Source organism: Elephantulus edwardii, unplaced genomic scaffold (genome assembly GCF_000299155.1).
Source record: "Elephantulus edwardii isolate Elephantulus edwardi_28Jun2011 unplaced genomic scaffold, EleEdw1.0 scaffold00019, whole genome shotgun sequence".
Classification (NCBI taxonomy): domain Eukaryota; kingdom Metazoa; phylum Chordata; class Mammalia; order Macroscelidea; family Macroscelididae; genus Elephantulus; species Elephantulus edwardii.
The window spans coordinates 6620458-6643854 of record NW_006399769.1 but is presented as its reverse complement, the minus strand read 5'-3'; the positions used below and the strand labels follow the sequence as shown (position 1 = coordinate 6643854).

The 23397-nt window shown below is 38.8% G+C and overlaps 2 protein-coding genes across 4 annotated transcripts in view; one reads left to right on the top strand and one right to left on the bottom strand.

Moving 5' to 3' along the window:
* SLC3A1 (solute carrier family 3 (amino acid transporter heavy chain), member 1) overlaps positions 1-10380 on the top strand; it is a 69217-nt gene extending 58837 nt beyond the window's left edge. Inside the window, exons 9-11 of the mRNA XM_006882375.1 lie at positions 3967-4134; positions 5785-5901; positions 9937-10380. Of these exons, the coding sequence (XP_006882437.1) occupies positions 3967-4134; positions 5785-5901; positions 9937-10380 (729 nt within the window). The remainder of the gene's footprint in view (positions 1-3966; positions 4135-5784; positions 5902-9936) is intronic.
* Positions 10381-11057: 677 nt separating this feature from the next.
* The window catches only part of PREPL (prolyl endopeptidase-like), a 35599-nt gene continuing 23259 nt past the window's right edge, over positions 11058-23397 (bottom strand). For 2 of the 3 annotated variants that reach the window (XM_006882314.1, XM_006882315.1), the window contains 7 exons: positions 21639-21836; positions 18954-19132; positions 17211-17427; positions 14217-14366; positions 13576-13699; positions 11555-11628; positions 11058-11211 (listed from right to left, as the gene is read on the bottom strand). In XM_006882314.1, coding sequence (XP_006882376.1) covers positions 11122-11211; positions 11555-11628; positions 13576-13699; positions 14217-14366; positions 17211-17427; positions 18954-19132; positions 21639-21836 — 1032 coding nt within the window. In that variant the 3' untranslated portion in view covers positions 11058-11121. The remainder of the gene's footprint in view (positions 11212-11554; positions 11629-13575; positions 13700-14216; positions 14367-17210; positions 17428-18953; positions 19133-21638; positions 21837-23397) is intronic. The other variant, XM_006882316.1, reaches the window with a different exon arrangement.

Genomic DNA, 23397 nt, shown 5'->3' with positions numbered 1-23397 from the left:
CTCATGTGTCCCTCCATCATGTTGACAGCATCTGAAACATTGGACCTCATATTTTGGATTGCAGTTTCTTGTTTTTCCAGAGCCTTCATTTATTTCATCTGCATTGTGTTGAATTGTCTTTTTAAGCTCCTCTTGGTTTTTGCTTGCAGTGTCTTGTAATTCTTCAAGTTTGTCTTTCACCCATTGAAAATATTCAATCATAGTTCTTTCAAATTCTGTGTCAGAAAGTTCCATCAGACTTTCTGGTTTCAAGAAATCCCTTGGTATTGTGTCACTTTTGGGGGATGACATATTGCTTTACACTTGTGTAGCTTGTGAGGTGGCCTGTTTCTTTTGTGATGATGCTATGGTAGAGTATTTCATGCCTGAGGCAATGATAGGTTCTTGATCTGAAATCAGTGCTACAGAGGAGGGCGTAGCAGTTATGTTACCTGTGCTCCTCTCAGAATTTCTGAACAAAGAGACGCATCCACTCACAGTCTGTGAAAAGTGGCCTCTTCTCTTGGATAATTGTTACAGCTAAGTCCAGTTGACTGGAGGTTAGGAGATGTGAGGTTGGGGGGAGGGGGTGGGAATAAGTGGGGCAGATACAAGCACAGGTGTATGCTGGGGGGGGTGTATGCTCAGACGCCACAAGCAGGGACCTCACTCAGGCTGCAGCCACAGCTGTATGACTTGCACCAGGTGGGGCTAGCTGTCCAGGCGGGTGAGTGGGAAGACCTCACTCAGTTTGCAGCTGTCCTGCTCACACCCGGTGGTGGTGGTGGTGGTGGGGCTTCCTGCCTGGGTGTGGACGTGCAGGGACATCACTCAGGCTGTAGATGTCCTGCTGGTGTCCAGTGGGGCTAGCTTCTGGATGGGCATGTGCCAGGACCTCACTAAGCCTGCAATTGTCCTGCTCATGTCTGGCAAGGCCACTTGCCTGAGTAGGGATGCCTGGGGCCCCGCATGAGGAACTCACTCAGTTTGCAGATATCCTGCTCTTGCCTGCTGGGGCTACCTGCTTGTGTAAGAATTTGCAGGGACCTTACTCAGGCTGCAGCTGTATGGCTCACGCTGGCAGGGCCAGATTTCAGATGGTTACCCATTAAGTGTATCAGTCAGGTTGCAGGTGTCTGGTGGGCCCTGGGGGAAAATATTTCTTTACTAAAAGCCCTGTGCCTGGGTTTCTCCTTCAGCAAGTTCTATTGGCTTTTTTCTGACTCCACCCTTCTTTGTCTATGAACCATGATTTCTTGTGGGTATGTCTTGTAAATTTTTGTTGTTGAAAACTAGAGAACTAGGTTATGTGGTAACTCTGGTGATCACAATTCTCCTTTCCTGGATGGAACTAGTTTGTTGTTAGTGTTTGTTTAGTGACTGTCTAGAACTGATCTTATAGTTGTATATAATCACTAAAGGCTCTCTTTGGTAGTTTGTAGTTGTTGTATACTGTAGAGTCAACACCGACCCATAGTTGACCTGCTGGCAGATTTTCATAGGCAAAGAGGAGGAGACTGCCCATCCTTCTCCCATGGAGCAGCTGGTGGTCTCCTATGTGCCTTTGGGATTGTGGTGCAGCTTCTCGCCACTAGGCCACCAGAGCTCCCTCAGTGACTACTACACTCCTGGTATTCACGACTATTGTAGTTAAATGCTAATTTTAAAGACTATTATAGACCCAAGAGAGGAGAATTGGACTAGAGTTAAGTTAAAAAATGGCTCAAAGCTTGCTTTCCTGATAGAAATAAAGTTTTTATTCATTAAACACTCTCTAGATTTCTGCAGGCTGTTAGTTAATTTTTGGAGTTCTGAAAAGTTCTGAATTTGCCTATGTTCTCACTAATTTCATGGGAGATTTGTAGAAATCCTTACTCCACAATTCTACAGGTGCCTCTTTAACATACAATTTAACAGGTAGTTTCAGTTAATTAAAAAACACCAAAGCATGAAAATCTAATACATTATACAGGGCTGGGACCTCGCTCAGCCTGTGAAACCCTCTCTGACCCATGCAAACTACCTTTCTGTGGGAATGTTTCCTGACTTTAATTCTTTGACTTATTTTTTATAAACTACTGTATAGTAGCTTTTCTACTTTTATATTCAAAATGTTGGAGAAACAGTAGTTAGATAGTTGTTAGATGATCTTGTTGTTGTTAAGTGCCATCAAGTCTTAGACGACTCATGGCGACCTATGAACAAAAGATCTGAGCCCTGTGTATAGAGTTTCCGGAGGCAAGCCATTTCAGAAGTGGATGATCTTAATTAAAAAAAAATAGGCAAACTTTGATCTAATTTTCTGGACACAATGACAGACAAACTAGTCTATTAAAACACAAGTGTAAACACAGTGTATATAAAGTACTTAAAGGGAGAGAAACAACACTTCCTAAATTGTGTTAAGTTCTTATTTTCAGACTTAAGTTTAAAGGCTGTTTCTGTCTCATACTATGAACTTCAGTAAATGAAATTTCTTACCGTTTATCTGTCATTTGTGAAATGTAGAAAATACAAAACAACTATGAGATATCATCTCACCCCAGTCAGAATAGCAAATTTAACAGAACAGCAAGCAACATGCTGGCGAGGTTGTGGAGAAAACTGGAACCCTTATTCACTGTTGGTGGAAGTGTAAAATGGTGCAACCACTGTGGAAGGCGGTATGGCGCTTTCTCAGAAAGTTGCAAATAGAGATACCATTTGACCCTGCAATACCACTACTGGGAATATACCCAGAAGAGACCATAACTGACACCCAAGCAGATATATGCACACCCATGTTTACTGTGGCTTTGTTCACAATAGCAAGGAGTTGGAAACAACCTACAAATGGATAGAGAAGCTGTGGTAGCTGTGGTATAGTCACACAATGGAATACTATGCTGCATTGAAAAACAAACAACTCATGCAATATTATTCAAAATGGATGACCCTGGAGGACATTATGCTGAGTGAAATATCTCAGTCACAAAAGGACAAATACTGAATGGTGCCACTGTTGTAAAATGGGACTGGCATCGGGGCTGGGGGGAGACTGAGAAAGATGGGTTTAATAATGTATATTATTGAAACAGATGAGGGAGAAAACTGTTTAAAAGGGATCTGTGATTAGGAATTTTTGTTATGACGGGAGTCCAGAGCGAAGGCTGCATAGTGGAGTGGCCCTGGGAGAAGGGATTGTAAAACAATGAAAGAATTTTTCTTTTACTTTTCTAAGAGGGTAGTGTACTTGGGGGGGCTGGTTAGGAGAGGAGAAAAGTGCAACAATGAATGAATGGAAATCCAAAAATATCTGTACATTTTCACTGAAATTAATAATAAATTTTAAAAAAAGTAGAAAATATCAGCACTACAGTGGAGGGAAGACTAAGATATAAAGTAGTCATATAAGTCCTGTTCAGAGAGTAAAGCACCACGCTCAGCACACATGCACATGAGATTCTATTAGGGTGGCATCATATGATTTGAGCAAATAATCTCTTAGTAAATCTATACAATCTATTAGTAAATAATAGATTAATACACATAATTAGAGCATCAGACATAGAAATTACATTTACATATAGAAAACACATTTCAAAATTTTTGGACTAGTAAATTCTTTTAAAAGTTGATTTATTTTTAAATTGAAAATAGACTATGCAAGAAGTCTTTAGTACCCCCTACTTATTCTGGTTCTATTTATACCTGGTTCCCTTGTACTGATTTCTATGGGGGAAACATTTTGCATATTTTCTGCTTAGTATTTTCTATTCAGTGATAGCAAATAGAAATAGACACACTTAAAAATTTGTTACTCACCATATGTTTGCTCACGTGAGGTAAATTTTTTAGACAATCACTGGCTAAGACTGAAGTGTACAGCACGTGGCAAGTCAGGGGCTCACATACAGACTACCTTATCTAACTGCATGATGAACCTTTTGTGAAGGAAATATTCCAGAAGTGTGTACAACTGTTTTCTGAAACTTTTCTGCCTTTCAGATTGGTGGGCCAGATAATTCTCGGTTGACGTCTCGTATGGGGAAAGAATATGTCAATGCCATGAATATGCTCATTTTAACACTTCCTGGCACTCCCATAACTTACTACGGTGAAGAAATAGGAATGAGAGATATTTTACCTACGAATCTCGATGAGAGCTACAATCCTGTAAGTTCAATATAACTTACCCACATACAAAATTGTAAAATAAGCTTTCTTTTTTTAATCAGTATATCAAAAATTTCTAATCCACTGCTGAAAATCATGCCAATTTTGCTTTCCATTCTTACTATTACACATGAGAAATTATTAGCTTTCTTGGTAGTGGGAAAATGCTGTTAAAATGCTTACTAGGCTATATAACTTAATTTCTAGAGTAGTGGTAGTGTTGTGTGCCAGACTCGTACCTGATGCATAGCTGACTTTCATAGCAGGTTTTCCAAGTCTACAATCACACAGGGGACTGCCCATCATTCTCCTAAAGAGCAGCTGGGGGATTAGAACTGCTTGTCTTTGGGTTGGTAACACAACTCCTTACCACGAGGGCACTAGAGGTCCCTTCAGTTCTAGGGTAGAACCCAGATAACTGTATTCTAAAGATTCATTCCTGCTCATTATTACCAGCTGTATACCAGCTCTGTGGGAGAAAGATTTATGTAAATTTGTGCCGTCACTTTGTAATGATTGGACCAACAAGCTACTCACAAGTTCATCAGTCCTCATGTGCAGCTTTAAAATCATTGAAAAGGCTCTGTAAAGAAACTTGTAGTACCTGTTCTGACATACTTAAAAATTCTGAAGACAGGATCTGCCTACACCTCTCAAGATTGGATAACCAGCATCTTGAGCCCAGGATCTTTATTCATTGCCTTCTCCCCAAAACAGTGGGTACATTTATTTTTGTAGTTCTTGCCTTTTCTACTAGATCATGATTTTACAAAAAAAAAAGAAAGAAAAAAAGATTGTTCTTTTATGTTATATTGCACGTCACAAAGAGCCTGAGACTTGAATGACTTTTCATCTGAGGCTATGGGTCTTAAATGTATATTGCTGAACAGATGCCCAATTTTGCTAAGTTGCTTGGTTAGCTTCAAGTGTAGAAGATCTAGTTTCTCTAATATATAAAACAGCTTCTGCTTCAGGTTGTAAATCAGTGTATACTCATCAACAGTGGTGATGGCTGGATGAATGAAGGCTGGAATTCAGGCTCTCCTTACATAGCAGTGTCCTGAGTTCATCAGCACTGTATCAGTTAAATGGTGTTAGGTGCCGCTGAGTCGAGTATAACCCACAGAGACCCTATAACCAATAGATCTGAATGGCTGTCCTATCCTATGCCAGCCTCACACTTCCAAATACACTAGAACCCACTGCAGCAGCAGTAATCTGAAAACTGGTAATAGTACATTTTAAAATTCTATTATACTCTTTGGGAACTCTGATGGCCTAGTTGCAGGAATCTGCACTGCAATCCAGAAGGCACAAAGTTCAAGTCCACCAGCTGCTCCATGGGAGAGGGATGATTTCCTCCCATGCAATTAACTGCCTCTGAAAACCTGCCAAAGGGTCAGCTATGGGTTGATTCCAACCTGACAGTTCACAACAACATACTTTCAGGGGGAAAAAAATCAGCAAGGTTTGAAGAATGTATCTTAGTATAGTCTATTTAAACCAAGATGTTATAAATGCTATTTAAGTGGTTTAAGTACTAGCTTAAGAATTGAATATTATTTCCTTTCATTGAGCAAGCTGCGAACGGATAATAGGAAGCTCCATTTCTTTTAATAACTGTTGTCGTCTTTTTGTCTTCTGACACAGAATACCCTTCTCTCAAAGTCACCAATGCAGTGGGACAATAGCTCCAATGCTGGCTTTTCTGAAGGCAATCATACCTGGCTACCTACCAGTTCAGATTACCACATTGTGAATGTTGACGTAAGTATCAGTGAAAAGTTTACGATCATTCTAGATAGTCAATGTTTCTGTATTGAAAACATATACGTATCCTGTGTCTATACTTTGTTACTCTGAATAAGGTACCCTTCTCTTGAACTTTTATAAAGAATTTGTAAATCCTGTTTCTGTGAAAATACAAACTGGCACACAAATTTACCGACATTGCAGGAAATGCACTTTGCACTGGCTTGACATTTATGGAGTTCTGAGCACTCAAGAGAATATTAAATCTTTTGAAAGCTTCATTCCCTTCTTACCATCCAAAGAAAGAAGCAAAGTAGAAAATAAACAATCCCTAGAGGAAAAATACAGCCTTTCACTTTTGCCTATATTATTTTCTAATCTCATAGTAATCAACTTTTATGTACAGCAGCTCTGAACCCTGCCCTGTCCTGAGCCAGTCTCACTAATGCTGACACACCAACCCCCACTGCCCGTTACTGTAACAGTCCATCTCATTCTGGGTCTTCTCGCCTGATTTGTCCCTCTACCCTTCTGAGCATGATTTCATTCTCCAAGGACTGTCTCTTTTGGCCAAGTGCCCAAAGTATGTGAGACAGAGCTTCAAAATCCTAGTGTCCAAGAAGAAAAGTGGTTTCACCCTAAGATATACCTGTTGGTTTTCTTGATGATCTACGGTTCAAGACTATTCTCCAGCATCACAATTCGAAGGCATTGATTCTTCTGTCGTCCTTAGTCATTGTCCAGCTCTCTGATGCACAACAAGTAATTGCAAAGACCGTTAAGTCTCTAGATTGACATAGTTGCTTCTCAGTACTATGGAGAGGTCCCTGGCAGATTTCCCCAAAGTCGTCTAGGATCCAAGTCTCCAGCTTAGAGGCCCATGTGTGAAGCAGTTAGATTCTTTTGTTTTGGTTCAGGGTCAGGTGTGGACTGTTAAGTTGGTTTTTATTATGTTCACAGTTGTGTATGAGCTTACTGGGTTTGTTGGATTATGAATTATGTTTGGGACAAACATTCTTTTAAGTAGTACAGCACTGGTCCATTTGCTATACTGAGGTCACCTGGGGTTGCTGTGATGCTGAATGCTGTGCCACTGGAGCTTTCATGTTAAGACAGGCTTGGAAGCAGGAGTGGCATCCCCTTCCTAAACATGTGTCTGTAAAATCTATGAACTTAAGAGAAACAATAGTTACAGAAGAGGGTTCAGATTTTTTGTTTATAGGGTTGCTATGAGTTGTGTTCGACTCAACAGCACTTAACAACATAGTAAACAATTTTCAGTAAGAAAATTTATGAATTCATCCTTAGACCAGAAAAAAACCCACCCCACCCCTAGTATTTTCAGGTGTGCAAAGAGATGCCAATGCCATGTAGTTGGAATATTTTTTTGGTTTAAATTGAATGTTATGTACTGTCAAGTTTCCAGAGATTCATAGCAACCCTGTGTATAACAGCCCTTAACCCTGCTCTCTCCTGTGCTACTCTTATTATCTCTGACACACCAACCCCTATTACTCCAGTCACTGAATCAATCTATCTCGAGGGTCTTCCTCTCTTGCACTGTCCCTCCACTCTCCCAAGCATGACGACCCTTTCCAAGGACTGGTCCCTCCTTGCAACATGTCCAAAGTATGTCAGACGAAGCTTCAGAATCCTGTTGAATTGGAATAACCAATTAAAAGGAAAACACACTGCTTTTAAAAGATGACTCCAACTCATGGAAACCTTCTAGTTTCCAAGGCTATAAATGAAGGAGCTGGGCTGGTGTAGTGTGGAATGTATACAGGACAGGAGTTTGAGTCCACTAGCTGCTCTAAGGGAGAAGGGACTCTCCTGTAAGTTACATCCTCAGAAACTCCATGGAGGGTCACAGTGAATCAGAATCTGCTTGACGGCAGTGGGTTTTTGGTGAGTGTAAATCTTACCAAAAAGAGCCAGCTTTATCTCTTTTTCATGAGCAACAGTTTCAAACTGTTGACCTTTTGCTAAGAGTTATAACCTACACCACTGAAAGGGCTCTAGTTTGTCATTGTGAGGGATTGTCGAGTTGACTAATGATGCTATGGCATTCTCACTACCTCTGACAATCCATCTTATTAAGGTTTTTCTTTCATCAACCTTCTACTTTTTCAGGTTTTAGCACTTACTGACAACTTGCCTAAAAGATGTGGGGTGAAGTTTCACCATCCCTGCCTCTAAGAAATATCCTGGTAGCACTTCTAAGACAGATTTGTTTGTTCTTCAGGCATCAGCTCAACCTGCTAAGCATTTAAAACACCTCTCCAGTTTACTGTGTTATAAAACTCCATGTAATCCTTCTGCATCACAGCTCCGTATGCCAAACACCACTGAGAATTTCTGGACAATTACAGTTCTCCATGTGTGGGTCCTTAAAAGCTATCTAATCTAATGCAATCTAATCTAATCTAATCTAATCTATCCATCCATATTTCTAACATTTATATTTTAAAGTGCATTAATTTTCATTATGTCCACATGTTCCCATAGAACAACTTGAGCCCAACACATTAAAAAAAATTTTTTTTAAACTCCATTAAAATGCACATCAGCAAAGATGGGGTAAGGTACAGGCAAATTAAAAAACATGCATGCCCTAGTTAAAAATAAACAAGTTACAAAAAGTAGGTGTGGAAATATTTAATAGCAGACAAAATAGAATTCAATATGAAAAGCATTATATGAGACCAAGGTGAAAAATCATAGTCCACTAAAAACCATGAATCTTTATGCACCTAATAGCTTAAAAATATATAAAACACTCTGATAAAAGCAAAAAGAAATGGAAAAAGCCAGAGTTACAGAGAAAAGACCTTTAAGAGTTCTCGAAATTGAGAAATAAACAGACAACAGTAAGAGATAACACTTATAGGGCACTTCGTATCCAAGTGGCACTGATTTAAGTGCTTTACATGCACTATCTAAGGCTACAGAAAAATACTGACAAGTCAGATACATACACCATAAATACTGCTGTAGCTTATAAACAGAGAATAATCTTTTTTTTTCAAACATTCATTAGTTAATAAAGACCACATGGTAGGCACCAACCCACAAACAACAATAACCACCACCACCACAAACCCAATAAACAAGGCTGGCAAGAGTACAATGAAATTAACACAATCACTGATTTGGCAACAACTCTTACAAGGCATAATATGGCATTGTGTATCAAGTACCCATACTCTTTGACCTTTCATTTTGTAATTGGTTTTCTGATACATTTTTCAGAAACAGTTTAAAAGAGAGAAAGACAATTAAAAATATAGGAAAATATTAAAATATTTCAAGACTGAAATGAAGGAGAATCATAAGAATGGTATGACCATTTAACAAAAGAATGACATCTATGGAATGAGGCTACATGAAAACAAGAAAATGTTAATGCTGTCTTAGGCAGCTGTAAAAGAAATCCAAATATTCTTTAATGGACATGCAGTACTCTACATGGAAAAATATGTGAGTTCTTTAACTTTAGAATTAGACACCTTTTTGCTTGGAGTCATGTTTGGGGCAATTTCTCCCCCTCAGCTATGCAAAAATTCATCTTTGCTGAAGCTGCACCTTCTTTGCATAACAGGAACCTAAATATTATCCTATAGATATAAAGTGAACCTATTAAGTACAAATTTATCATTTTTCGAGTCCCTGGATATGGCAGCTACATTTTATCCAGGTATTTGGCAGTGTAATACAATATGAAGTGGCTTTATTCAGGCAAGTTAAATAGCCACAGTGCAGACATCTACATTTCGGGATTCTCTGTGGAGTCAAATTTGGTCTCTGACAGCTGCTCAGGCTGAGATGCACTGAGCTCTTGAACCACTGGGAACCTGGGGTTTGCTTTCCGATCAGTATTTGGAGAAACAAGTCCTACCTGCTCATTGACAGCTATATTTTTATATTTAAATTAAGTGGTAAAATTTATTTAAGTTTTGGGGGAAAGAATTTAATTTTCAATAATGAAAAGTATTTTTAAGACATTCTCTGGATCCAATTTTTCTGTATGTAACTTTTATTTTTAAATAGGTGCAGAAGACTCAGCTTGGATCTACTCTGAAGTTATATCAAGAATTAAGTTTACTTCACGCCACGGAGTTGCTTCTCAACAGAGGGTGGTTTTGCCACGTGGGGAATGATAGGGACGCTGTTGTGTACACAAGAGAGGTGGATGGAATTGACAGAGTCTTTACTGTGGTTCTGAATTTTGGAGAATCAACAACAATGATAAATCTAGCAGAAATGATTTCAGGAATTCCCCCAAATGTAAGCATCAGGTTAAGTACCAATTCTGCCAGTAAGGACAGTGTGGTTGGCACCAATGCTATTAAACTGGACAAGGGAGAAGGACTTATTCTTGAATACAAGACAAAGCATTTCCTTCATCTCCAAACGGCTTTCCGAGACAAATGTTTTGTTTCCAGTCGGGCATGCTATTCCAACGTGTTAGACATACTGCACAGTGTGTGCTGAGCACTTCCGTGAAAGACCAGGAGGCGCTCTCACGTCTTTATAAGCATGTGCAGTAAGTAGCATGGACTTCCTGTTGGAGGGGAAGCTAAGATAGTCATGAACTCTCAATATTTCTATAGTTTGAACAGAACTGATTCAAGGTTCTCAAATTGTTCTTAAATAAAGTATTGAAAATAATCACTTGTAGGAACTGGCAACTTTACTGAGATTATCAATAAGAGATGATCAAAATGCTTTAGGATCCCAAATGAATTATTAATTAAAGATCTAATTAATTTTCATGTGAAATATGTTAAGTTTTTTCTTTCAAGTGTTGTTATACAAATTGGAGGCTGGCCCTATTGCTACAGTGTCGAACAACATTTATTGGCAAAGAAATCAGGGTACTGATTTGTAAACTGTTCCAAGAATCTCAGTAAACTAGACAAAGCCAAAGCTGCTACGATTGGGAGGAGGCACTCAGAGCCCTGTGCCAGCAGGCCCTTCCTCTTTCCCTCGTCTAAGGCCGTCAAAGGCGCAAGATTGGTAAACAGCTTTCCTAGGTTAAGGGACATCACATCAATAGCTACCATAGTATAAGCAAGTGAGATGTTCACTAAGCACAATTTGGATGGAGCAGCACATTTTTAAAAGTTATTTAATAGCTTAAAAAAAACCCTAACCATCCTCGTATTTGATAATCCAATCGGAAATAGACAAATACTTCAGCACGTTTCCTATCCCCAGTTGAATGCAGTCATTTCACAATTTAAAATATTTTTTAATTTTCTCAAAAACATTGGTGGTGTCAAGTCCAAGCTCCTCATACAGGAATTTAAATTGGGCTGTAATCTGGAAAAGAAAAACAAAACCCCTCACATATAAATATTGATGGCCCAAGACACTCTGATGTCTAAGTTTCTCTACATTTACTCTGAAGTCAGAAAGGGCCCTTTTATTCTGGGTGGACCGAGAGGCTCAGGCTCCTAAGAGCTGAGATTCACACACTCCTTTTAACAGAGCTCATGTTTCAATTCCTAGCTCAAGAAGTTGGATGACTCAGTCCTCCTCCCCCTCCCTGTCCCTGGATCTCAGACACAGGCATGGCAGCTGTCAAGAGGCTCTGCCATAAATTTACCTACAACCCCTGAAATGCTCAGTACACTTATTTCTCATTGGGTTCTTTGTGACATACCTTTTTTTGCGAATCTTCAACCACATGATTTCCTCCAGGTTGAATATCTAAAATAATATTGGGGCTCTGGTAATCTGAAAAAGTTACACATGAAACAATCAGAAGGTCTCTGGTTCAAGATAACGAACTGAGAGGCCAATTTCTCACCTCTCAATCTCCATACTCTACTGAAATAAATGTAGACGAATAAAAACATAAACCAACCGCACCGAGAGGGCAGGGGCAAAACACTGGTAACAAATTTCTGAAGGGGGAAAGTACGAGTACAACTTGTTGTTATTTGCAGTCAAGTCGCTTGTAACTCATAGTGATCCTATGTACAAGAGCTCTAAACACTGCTCTATCCTGTGCCAACCTCACCATCTCTGACACTCCTACCACCCCAACCACAGAAATCTATCCATCTCATCGAGGGTCTTCCTCTCCTGTGCCATCCCTCCACTCTCGCAAACATGATGTCCCTCTCCAAGGACCAATTCTTCCTTTCAACATGTCCAGTGTATGTCAAAGTTTTAGAATCCTTGACTCCAAGGAGTAGCCCGGCTTCACCCTCTCCAGGACAAACCTGTTTCTTCCCTTAGCAGTCCATGGTATATTCATCGTTCTTCTCTAGCACCACAGCTCAAAGGCATCAATTTTCTATCATTCCTAGTCACTGTCCAACTCTCTGATGCATAGCACGCAATTGTGAAGATTATAGCTCAGATCAGGCACATCTTAGTCTCCAGCCTTATGTCGTTGCTCTTCAGTACTCTGGAGAGGTCCCTGACAACTGACTTTCTAATGCAATTCATCTCCTGATTTCCTGGCTGCTGGTACCAAGAGTGTTGACTATGGAGCCAAGCAAACGAAAACTGTTAACTATCTCAACCTCTTCACGATCCGTACTGATAATGCCAACTGGTCCAGTGGTAAGAATATTTGTTTTCTTGATGTTGAACTTCAATCTGTATTGAAGGCTGCAGTCCTTGACCCTCTACAGGAAGTGCTTCAGTTCCTCCTCAGTTTCAGCAAGCAGGGCTGTAATGTAGGTTGCTGATGTCTCTTCCACCAGTCCTGATGTTACATTCTTCCTCGTACAGTCCAGCGTCTTGGATGATCTGTTCTGCATATAGACTGAAAAGGTGTGGAGACAGAATACATCTCTGGTGGATCCCTTTCCTGATTTTCAACCATATAGTCTCTCCTTCTTCTGTTCTGACGACAGCCTCTTGGTCCGAGTATAGGTTTCACATAAGCACAATCAAATGTTCTGGGATTCCCATTCTTCTCAGAGTCAGCCATAGCTGCTTGTAATCCACACAGTCAAAAGCCTTTGCATAGTCAATGAAACAAAGATAAGACATTCCTCTGGTACTCTCTGCTTTCTGCCAAGATCTATCTAACATTAGCTATAATATTCCTAGTACCACAACCTCTTCTAAATCCAGACTGCACACCTGGCAGCAGAACAAAGGAAACTACGGTCCCCAGAATTCTGCAGAGACGAATGGGAAAGTAGCACCTTGGTCCTCTTGAATCTTCTAGCGGAGAAACCAACTACAGCTGTAGGTAGGAGCAAGAGGCAGAGCGGGACACAAGATGACTGTCTATTAAAAACATGTATGTGGATCTCTTCCTCACAAGACCACAATGCCATGGGATGCAGTGTCAAGGAAAAAAAGGAAGAATTTTAAATTTGTAGAAGAAATTAAAGCAGCTAGTTTGGGTCACTAAGGTTCCAGAAGAAAGATCTCAGTCTCTCTCAGAAGTTTCCAAGAATAATGTCTTAGTAAATACGCTGACTCATTTAAAGTATGAGAGTACTATCTCTAAGTTTTATATAGTATTTAGAATTTTCTCCCTAATTTATCCTCTGAATGCACCTCATTTTAATACTATCCTTTGAAAATGAGGTAAGGGAGTGATGATGGGCAGATAATTTGGTCTGTATATGGATTTATACACTCTAGCAGTATATAGTATATCCATAGTATACCAATCCTGTTAGCTCTGTTCCCTGTGCCCAGGTGGTTTCCTACCTTCCCCTGCATCCCGAGTATACTCTGCAATGGCTTCCTTAAGTTTCTCAGTGTAGTTTACAATTCCTTTCAGAGGTACACGTTCATCATTTTCATAAGCTGTGATGTGAATTGAAGGATAATGCTAAAAGAAAACAGAAAGTTTGTATTATTCCTTGTGGATCCCTTTCATCTTTGGGATTATGAGTGCTAATTATTTTCCCAACTGCTTCTCTCTTTTTTTTTCATTTGACATCTTTGAGAGATCTAAGGTGTTGCAAAGGACCAGAATACCAGGGTTTTAAACAGGTTCTTTCTGGTTTGACTCCTATAGATATGTGTATTTCCACTTAGGATGTGCTGAATCAGGATCTACATTTTAATAAGGTCCCCATGTAATTTCCTACAGATATGTGAAAATCATGTAGGGATCCTGTTAAAATACAGATTCTAATTCAGTTTATCTCGAGGAAGAAATGCATAGTCTCAGTAGGTACCGGGGCAAAAAATTACTGAATTTGAATAGAGATGGTTATCAAAAAGAAATAGGGCATTATAAGTTGAAACATTCTAAAACCCCAGTAAGTCCTGCCTTAGCTCAAATAGTTTTTTAAATGATCTCTATTACCTTGCGATAATATATCCTAGTGGTCTTTTATTACCTGAGGCTTAATATTCTGATAAGGGCAGTAACGCTTTATGTAATTCCTTTGTTTTTCATCAGATGCAGGATTTCCCCATTCTTCTATTTCTTCTACAGTTAGAGGAAGTGCAGTGTCCATCATGGTGTTGAGGACATCCAAGAAAGGTGCCTAAAAAAGAAAAAAGAGAGCCAATGACAGACACATAGATCAATGGAATAGAATTGAGAACCTGGAAATCAGCCTATCTAGATATGGTCAACAGATTTTTGACAAGGAGATGAAATCAGTTAAGTGGGGAAACGACAGCCTTTTTATCAAATGGTGTTGGCAAAATTGGAAAAGTATCTGCAGAAGACTTAAGCAAGATCCACAGCTCACTCCATTTACAAAAACCAACTCAAGGTGGATCATGGAGCTTGTACTAAAACGAAGGACTATAAATTTCATTAAAGAAATGCTTGGAAGAACTCTAGTAGTCCTAATCTACAACATAAACAGTCTTCCAATTATCCTGAAAATTCTACAACCAGGAGAAGATAAAATAGATGAACGGGGCCTTCTAAGAATCAAATACCTATACATATCCAAAAACTTCTCCAACAAGGTGAAAAGAGAAGCCACAGACTGGGATAAAGTATTTGGTAATGACATGTCAGAAAAGGGACTTATATCTAGAATTTATAAAATACTTGAGCACCACAACAAGATTAAGGTAAAGAACCCAAATGAAAAATGGACACAGGATATGAACAGACACTTCACCATGGATGACATTCAGATGGCCAACGAGCACATGAAGAAATATTCAAAATCCCTAGCTCTAAGAGAGATGCAAATCAAAACAACTATGAGATATCTCACCCCAGTAAGACTAGCGAAGTTTAACAGAGCAGCAAGCAACAAATGCTGGCGAGGTTGTGGAGAGACTGGAACCCTTATTCACTGTTGGTGGAAGTGTAAAATGGTGCAACCACTGTGGAAAGCGGTGTGGCATTTTCTCAAAAAGTTACAAGTGGAGATACCATTTGACCCAGCAATTCCACTAATGGGACCATAACCAACATCCAAGCAGATACATGCACACCCATGTTTTTCGCAGCTTTGTTCACAATAGCAAGGAATTAGAAACAACCTAAGTGCCCATCAACAAATGAATGGATAGTGAAGCTGTGGTATAATCACACAATGAAAAACAAGGAACTCATGCAATATTATTCAAAAAGGGTGACCCTGGAGGACATTATGTTGAGTAAAATATCTCAGTCACAAAAGGACAAACACGGGGAGTCCTGGTGGCCTAGTGGCAAGAAACTGCACTGCAATCCCAGAGATACGTGGTTCAAATCCACCAGATGCTCTATCGGAGAAGGAGGGGCCATATCCTCCCGTACCAGTCAGATCAGATTTGACGGTACAGACACACAGAAGTAATAAAATAAAAATTTAAAAAAAAAAAAAAGACAAACACTGCATAGTGCCACTGCTGTAGAATGGGACTGACATCAGGGTTGGGGTAAGAATGAGAAAAAACTGGATAAATTATGTATACTGCTTTGAAACGGATGGGGGAGAGAACACTTTAAAAGCAATATATTATAGGACATTTTGATTATCATAAGAGTCCAGAATGAGGGCTGCAGAGTGGAGTATACTCGGGGTGGGAGTGTGTGGGGGGATTGTATACCCATGAAGGAATTTTTCTTTTACTTTTCAAAGAGAAGAGCAAACTGGGGGTTGGGAAGAGTGGGGGTGGGCGGGGAGAAAAGAACAACAATGAATGAATGGAAATCCAAAATCTCTGTAAATGTTCATTGAAATAAAAAAAAAAAGACTAGAACAACACATAAATGGGGAACTGCCAGAAGTTCAAGCAGGATTTAGTAGAGGCCGTGGCTCCAGGAATGTCACTGCTGATGTCAGATGGATCCTGGTTGAGAGTCAAGAATACCAGAAGTTAAAAAAAAAAAAAGAGAGCATCAAATAAGAAGTTGGTAAAATAAGTCTCAGAAAAAGATACTACTTCATGAATATACATGCTGACATGACAGAAGTGAGCTTCAGGAGCTGTGGAGACTGCTGGGAGCCAGATTAATGAAGCAGTCCTTTACAGGACCTATGCTGCATATTGGTTTAAACTCAACTGAGGCAGGCCCTGTCTCAGGGTTAAAGTTCAACCTCTCCAGACTACACCACGAGCAAATAACCAGAGGAGACTGAAAGTGCACACTCTGGTCACCCGGGGTTCCCACGCCCTCTCAACAAGTTAATGAAAATAAAAACAATGGAACCCTCAAAAGACATTTATGTATGAGACATTATTTCATAATGACACATGTAATTAGCAGTTTATGTTTTAATTTCACAACTGTTTTCATTTGCTTTTTATTAATGATATTTTCTTCTTACATGGATGAAAATTTTCTTCCTTGTAAGTGATAAAACCACCAATGTTTAGTAGATTCCTATGAATAGCAAGCTTATAGTAATAAATCCTAAGTGAAGTAAATCTGGTAAATATCTATGTTGGTGAAGGAGAAAAACCACCCACTAGCTCAGAGGTGGGTGGTGAGTTGTTTCTGAGATATGGTGATCCCATGTGGTGGAAGAGACCCATGAAAAAGAGAAAAACTTAAAGACAGACCCAAATCCAGGACATAAGTGTTGATGGACAGTGGACGGTCATGAGAGCTTTATGCACTTCAGACTCAGAGCGCTCAATGTGGCTTCCTGGAACCTGGGGAGTCATAGGTGATTCATCTCTTTCCCTACTAATGCTAAATGTTCAAACAAGTTAAAAAAAAGCAATCAGTGGGAATGATCATTAGTATCCTTCAACAGAAATAACAGAGGAAAATGTCAAGAAAAGTGAAGGATAAAGAGATGTATTACCTAACTTTAGATCTCTCTTGAGTTCCAGCCAGAATAAAACAGTGGGAGAATACTTTTCTTAGTGTCGACTGTGGCTTCACGCCTCACTACGTTATATAAAATGTGGATCCAGAGTATACTCACCTCCATAACCACAGCTCGCAGGAGACTTGGTTCAGAATTACACAATGCTCCCACAAGCACCCCTCCAGCACTGAAAGCAGTCAGCATTGTTAGACTTGGCTGGGAAAAGCCTTCGTCATGAAGCATCTTAATGCAAGCCTCTAAGTCAGCAAGGCCATTGAGTTTTTTCATTAGACGGCCATCAATGTGCCACTGGAGGCCTAACTCACCTCCACCCCTGTAATTAAAGGGCAAACAAATTTTTAGTGGGGGAAATATACTGATGATGTAGACCAGAACCAGAAAATAACAGCTTGTGGCCCCAACTGATTTAGAGGCCCACTGTCACAGTCTTGGAGCTAAGAATGATTTCTACATTTTTATATGTTGGAGCAAAAATCCAAACCAAAAACAAAATAAACTTCATTGTCCATTACCTGTGATAGATAATTTATGTAGCCTGAAACCCAAGAATATTTACAACTATTTAGTTCTCTATAGAAAAAAGTTTGCCAATTCCTGATATATAGAGTCAATAAACAATTTAACAAATATATTTTGAGTGTTCATCTGTTATTGATCAGAAACTGTACTTAAAAACGGAAATGTGGATCATGCTGAGTGAACCCACTTGGTCTTGTAATGACTGCATGACCATTATTTTAAAAATAGGATAACTAGTAAGATATGCATAAATGTTCAAAGAGGGAAGTGGAGGGAGCTGGAGGGCTGGCTGGGGAGGAGGCTGAGGGGAGGAAATCATGGAGTCAGAGTATGGTGGATGGAGGGAGATGGTGAAGGAATTAGGAAAGATCTAGTGGGTGTCTGAAAAGATGTGGCAATAGTGGGCACAGATAAGCAGTGATTAATTTGATAAGAGACAATGTACAGGAATGATCATATGAAACAAAATTTGAATACAGTGTATATAAATTGTGTATGCAAACCAATATAAAATAAAAATAAATGCAAACAAGCAAAATTTTACTATGCTGACAACAATGACAATTTTAGGAGGGAAAATAAAAACCAGCAAAAAGGGAAATGTGGTCAGTCTCAAAATACAAATATATTTAAGCATATAAAAGCATCATATATAAGCATCATAAAAGCAGAGGAAGAGCATCCAATTGTCAAGCCAGGGCTCACACAGGCAATCAGGATGATGAAGGCTTAAGAGGGAAGGAATTCCTGAACAGGGTCTTAAAGAGGACTATGAGTTTTCAGACGAACAAAGAAAGGAAAGGTAAAACAACAAAGACAACCACACAGTGTATGTACAAGGACACAGAGGTGAATGACATGCACTTGAAAGAAAGAAGCCAGGTTGAGGGCAGGGCATACTTGGGAAAATGATGACAGAGCTACTACAGAGAAAAGCCAAGAGTAGAATGAAGCTGAATATAGAGAATAAAATGTAGACTTCATTGTGAAGCTGGGGAGATGGTGAGGAATTTTAATCAGGGATATAAAATTTGTGCCTTACAAACAGCTCAAACAGAATGGAAGTTAGATTGCAAAAAAGAACACCAGCCCAAGAGGCAATTTCTGAAACAACTAAACTCAGGAGAGTTAAATGGAAGCAATAATGCTATTAAGTAATTACAGATACTGATGCATATAATTTTTGGATTGACCACTAGACAGACATACATACATACATAATCCAACAACATCAATGAGAAAGTAAGTTTTTGCTATGTAAAATGCTGTTATTCCGGGCATCTTGTCATGATGCTCTACATATGCCAGATCCTGACTCACCGAACATGGCAATATGCTAATATCCATCCATCTTCAATTAATGCCCGTCTTTCAGGTCTGAAATTCATTTTTAAATCCATTCCATAAGCTCCATATACATGGACCAGGAGTGGTTTTGTCTCCAAGTCCTCCTCAGAATCCGTTTTGTGGAAAACAGTTACTGGCACTAATTTTCCATCCTGAAAATGAAGAATTACTTTTGCAAGTAGAGTCTTTAAAAACATCTGATCTTAAAACTTAACGACAACAAGGTATACTGTTCAGGTTCCTTTTGTATACTGATATTGAAGAAGATATTTCATTTTAAGTTAGAAAAGTTAGTGTCACTAAACAGAAGTAAAAATACTTGCACTTAATGACTGCTGATTTTTATTACCAGAAAAGAATGACAAAACTCTGGCTTGAAAGTATTTTATTAAATGTACTTTTTCATGACATTGAAATGATTTTAAAGATTTCTTCACTACCCACTGTTATGGCAATTCTTAAGTTTAGAAGGCGCCAAAACACTTAAATAGTTCAGAAATTCTAGCAGAACATTTTTTTCCCCGGTTCTAGTGCCAATCACTTATCTTAAATAATGATTAACATCTACTTTCTGATTCACAAATATGTCATGAAACCAAACTTCTTTCTTCTCAAGAAAACTTCCTTGTAAATGAAGATTTTACAATTTAGTTTCTTTCAGCTTTAACGCAAATGTTCAGAATAAACAAGACAATCTGCCCCTTAACAACTAGTTGCAAAATCTTAATTCTCCAGATGAATAATTTGGTTGAGTCAAGCATTATCTTGTATCTCAACAAAAGTTAGGAACAAGAAGATATTGGTGAAGAAAATGCTGGGAATAGCTTTCTATGTTAAAAGCAGTGCTTGTAGCATCCCTGCTATCAAATGGAATAAAATTTCACTCTAGGCCACTAAAACGCACTTGCCCGTTTGAAGGACAAGGCAAGTATCACCAAGGGCAAGTATCTCATCTTGCTAAAAATAATGCCAAAAGGAATGACGTGTAGATTCTTCACATGGCCTATCAAAATAGCTAAGAAAACATTACTTCTTTATTCTTTTCTCTCACCCTCTTTTTCCATTCAATACTTCCTTAAAAAATGTGACTTCTCATGTCATAGCACCACTTGTGTTATCTACCAAGGTGAAAGAAATGACAACATTGTGTCACTAAAGAATCAACAGAGAAGAGAGATTAGCATGTTATCAGAAGTGGAAGTGGTGGTGGGGATATTCTAATTGGGAAAAGAAAAATTATTAGACCTTAAGTATTTGGCCATTTATGTTACACTTATCAAGCCAACCGTAAGTGTTAATGAGTCTTCAGAAAGTCTTCTGGACCTTTCCTCATATTATGGTGACCAAAAAAGACTGGAACATGATTCATAGAAAAGCACAGAATAGACACAAATTGCATAATAAAATAATCATGTATACCACTTCCTAAGGAAATATTTCAGAGAAAACCTATTTTTACTACTGGCCCCAAATGCGATCATTCACTTTTGTCCTTTAATTATCAACTTTTAATACAAAAATACCATAAAGCTGATAATCAAGAACATTTACAGGGACTTAAAAAACTGACAGAATATTTCAATGCTATGCACAGCTAAAGGGTTTTTTTGCTGGCACTTGATTTTATAGTTTATAGACACCATGACTACTAACCTCAGTAAAATACTGTTTTTTAGCTTAAGCAGAACATTCTTTCCGTGCCTGGAGTAGATACTGCCATTTCTCATTTTGGGGTATTTATATACATGTTGACTAAACAAGTTTTAGTTTGATTTCTGTCCTCTTGCATCACTACTTTCAATTTGTAGAACCTGAACCTTCCTACTGACCTTGTGACATCTATCCACATCCTCTTGAAGGCCTACTTTTCATTTTAAAAGCCATTTTTAATAAATTATTTAATTACACTTAAAATATTTTTAGAGAATTTAACTATTCCTCAGTGTAGTGCCTGCACATTAATCCCAATGGCTGAAATCAGGTTACCATCTGGACACATAACATCCAGAAACCTGTAGTAAGTTCACAGAAAGAAGATGACATGGCTGGTTCTCTGCTTAAAGAAACTCATGGAATAGTACCAGTTTATGTTACTTTTGGGACACTAATTTCAAAGAAGGAAAGAAATATAATCAAATGCTACTTTTTCATTCTAATGTTGAAAACTTTACCTCTGTGCAAATGAGTGGAGACATTGAAGTGTTATTACACATGAAAATCTTCAGTATTCTTTTTGACATTAAATTTGCTATGATAACAGAAATATGGATATTGGTGTAAACTAGTGTCTATGAAATAATTTTACATTTTTCATTTCCCTTCCTCCTTCCCAATTTCAATTATCCAATCAAAGGGGGGAAAATTGCTAGGTGAAAATCTATTAAAATGAAGACATAAAGACGCTAGCAAGTCTTATCATGAGCCAGAACCCTGCAACCATCAGCAGGGTTGATGCCTGTGCAAAGTTACAGCAGCTTCCATTCCGTAGTTCCCAAGTGGTGCAACCAATTAACATACTTAGTGGCCAAACTAAGGGTTGGAGGTTCAAGTATTCCTCAAAGAACTTCAAAAGGGCTGAAAATCTGAGGGAGCAGAGCTGTACTCTGACCACACAAGGTGACCGTGGGTTGGACTGATTAAATGACAACAAAGACTTACCTTACTTTTGGCTTGTAGGCGTAAAACACGACTACTCTTTGTGATTGGGTCTTCATTCCCAGTTTCCTCAAAGAGCTTGCCTTCTGCAAACTTGTAGGTGTAGTATTTTGGGGGCCGTATTGGAGAGCAGAGCTGGAAAGGGCAGTTCTTTAGGTCGGGGTTTCCCTCCAGTATGAATCCACAGGCCCAAGAAGGGAGCTAAGGAATGAACAGTCAGGTCATTTGCTAGCCACACTCCGAGGATAAAGAATTACATTTCTAAGCCTGTTCCAATTAAGGTGATGTAATCAGCAATTGTGTTTCTATCCAAATACTATAATACCTCAGGGCAAGATCCCATTATCACAATAAAATATATCTCAAGTAAAAAAATGCCATACTAATGACCAATTAAATAAAGAAAAATTAGAGAGAAATTGTTTATCATGGTTGTACACAAAATCTCCTTTAATTAAAAAAGTTTATTTTGAGGCCTCAACTTGGGTAAAAGCAAAATGGTTAAGCACAAACCAAGCAAAAATTACTAATTATGGAACCAAGAGACAGCTCACAGATCTCTGTTCTCAGAACACATGAAACACCTCACCTTGGTTTTTAACTATCAGCCCACCATCCTGGGTCTAGCTGCTGGGGCAGCCCCAATGATAGTTATTATTCCAGTGCTACAAACCAGCTCAGCAGCACGAACGCATTTACAATCTGTTTCTAACTGTAGTTCCCAGGCTAACCATTGTGCAGAACAAAACCGTTCCTGGCATATCACTCTGAGAGACTCAGGGCTATTATGCTTAAGATTCTTAACTTTCAGAAAAAAGGGAAAGGAATCAAAATTTATTCTTTTAGAGCAGCAGGGTCCAGCTTCAAGCTTTCCTCTGACATCCTCTTACACCTTTTAAAGAACTCTGGTAAGCAGGTTGACAGTGTTAAGAAATGGTACTGAGAGTCAGAACATTAAAAGAAAATTGCCTTTCTTTTCCTGAGTAATTGTAGAAATAGCGAATTCCTTAGAAAATCAGAGGTCTGGGTACACCAATGTCACTGTGGGGATGGAGTACATATATGAAGAGTGTGCCCTTTAATCAACAGAAACTACAGCAAAAGACATTGTCAACAGCTAATTTCTTGTAATTAACTGACAGAATTTAGGTTCCTGAAACACTAATAAATATATGTATTTGCAAAGACTTCCTAAAAGAGTTCATCAGATTGGAGATTAGTTTAATGAAGAATCTGTCTCTATGAACATAAGCCATAAATAAGTGGGCAAAGACCTTGGTGGGGGAAAAAGTGACAGCAAGTGTCTTCTGCAAATATAGTCATATTTTAATGACTGCTGCTATGTACTGCCCAGTTGGAACTGATACCACAGGTGACACTCCAGTGGTTATCAGAGGCAGTTAACTGCACAGGAGGAGATTGCCCATCCTTCTCGAGGAGAGCAGCTAGTGGATTTGAACCACCTAACTTTGAGCTGCTGGAGCAGTCTATTAGGATATAATATGTAGAAATAAAATTGCCTTGGGCATATAGATTCCTCATCCAAATACAACTATATTAACATAAAACAAAATTATTTTCCAACTTGTTTTATTAAATAGTCTACCTTTTTTGGTGGGGTAAAAAAAATATTACTCTCAAAAATACTGGTGACTAACAAGAATAAGTTAGTTTGCTTGGTTCCATAGTCAACAGTCTTGGCACCAGCAGCCAGGAAATTAAAAGGCGCATTGCCATGGGAAAGTCTGCTGTTAGGGACCTC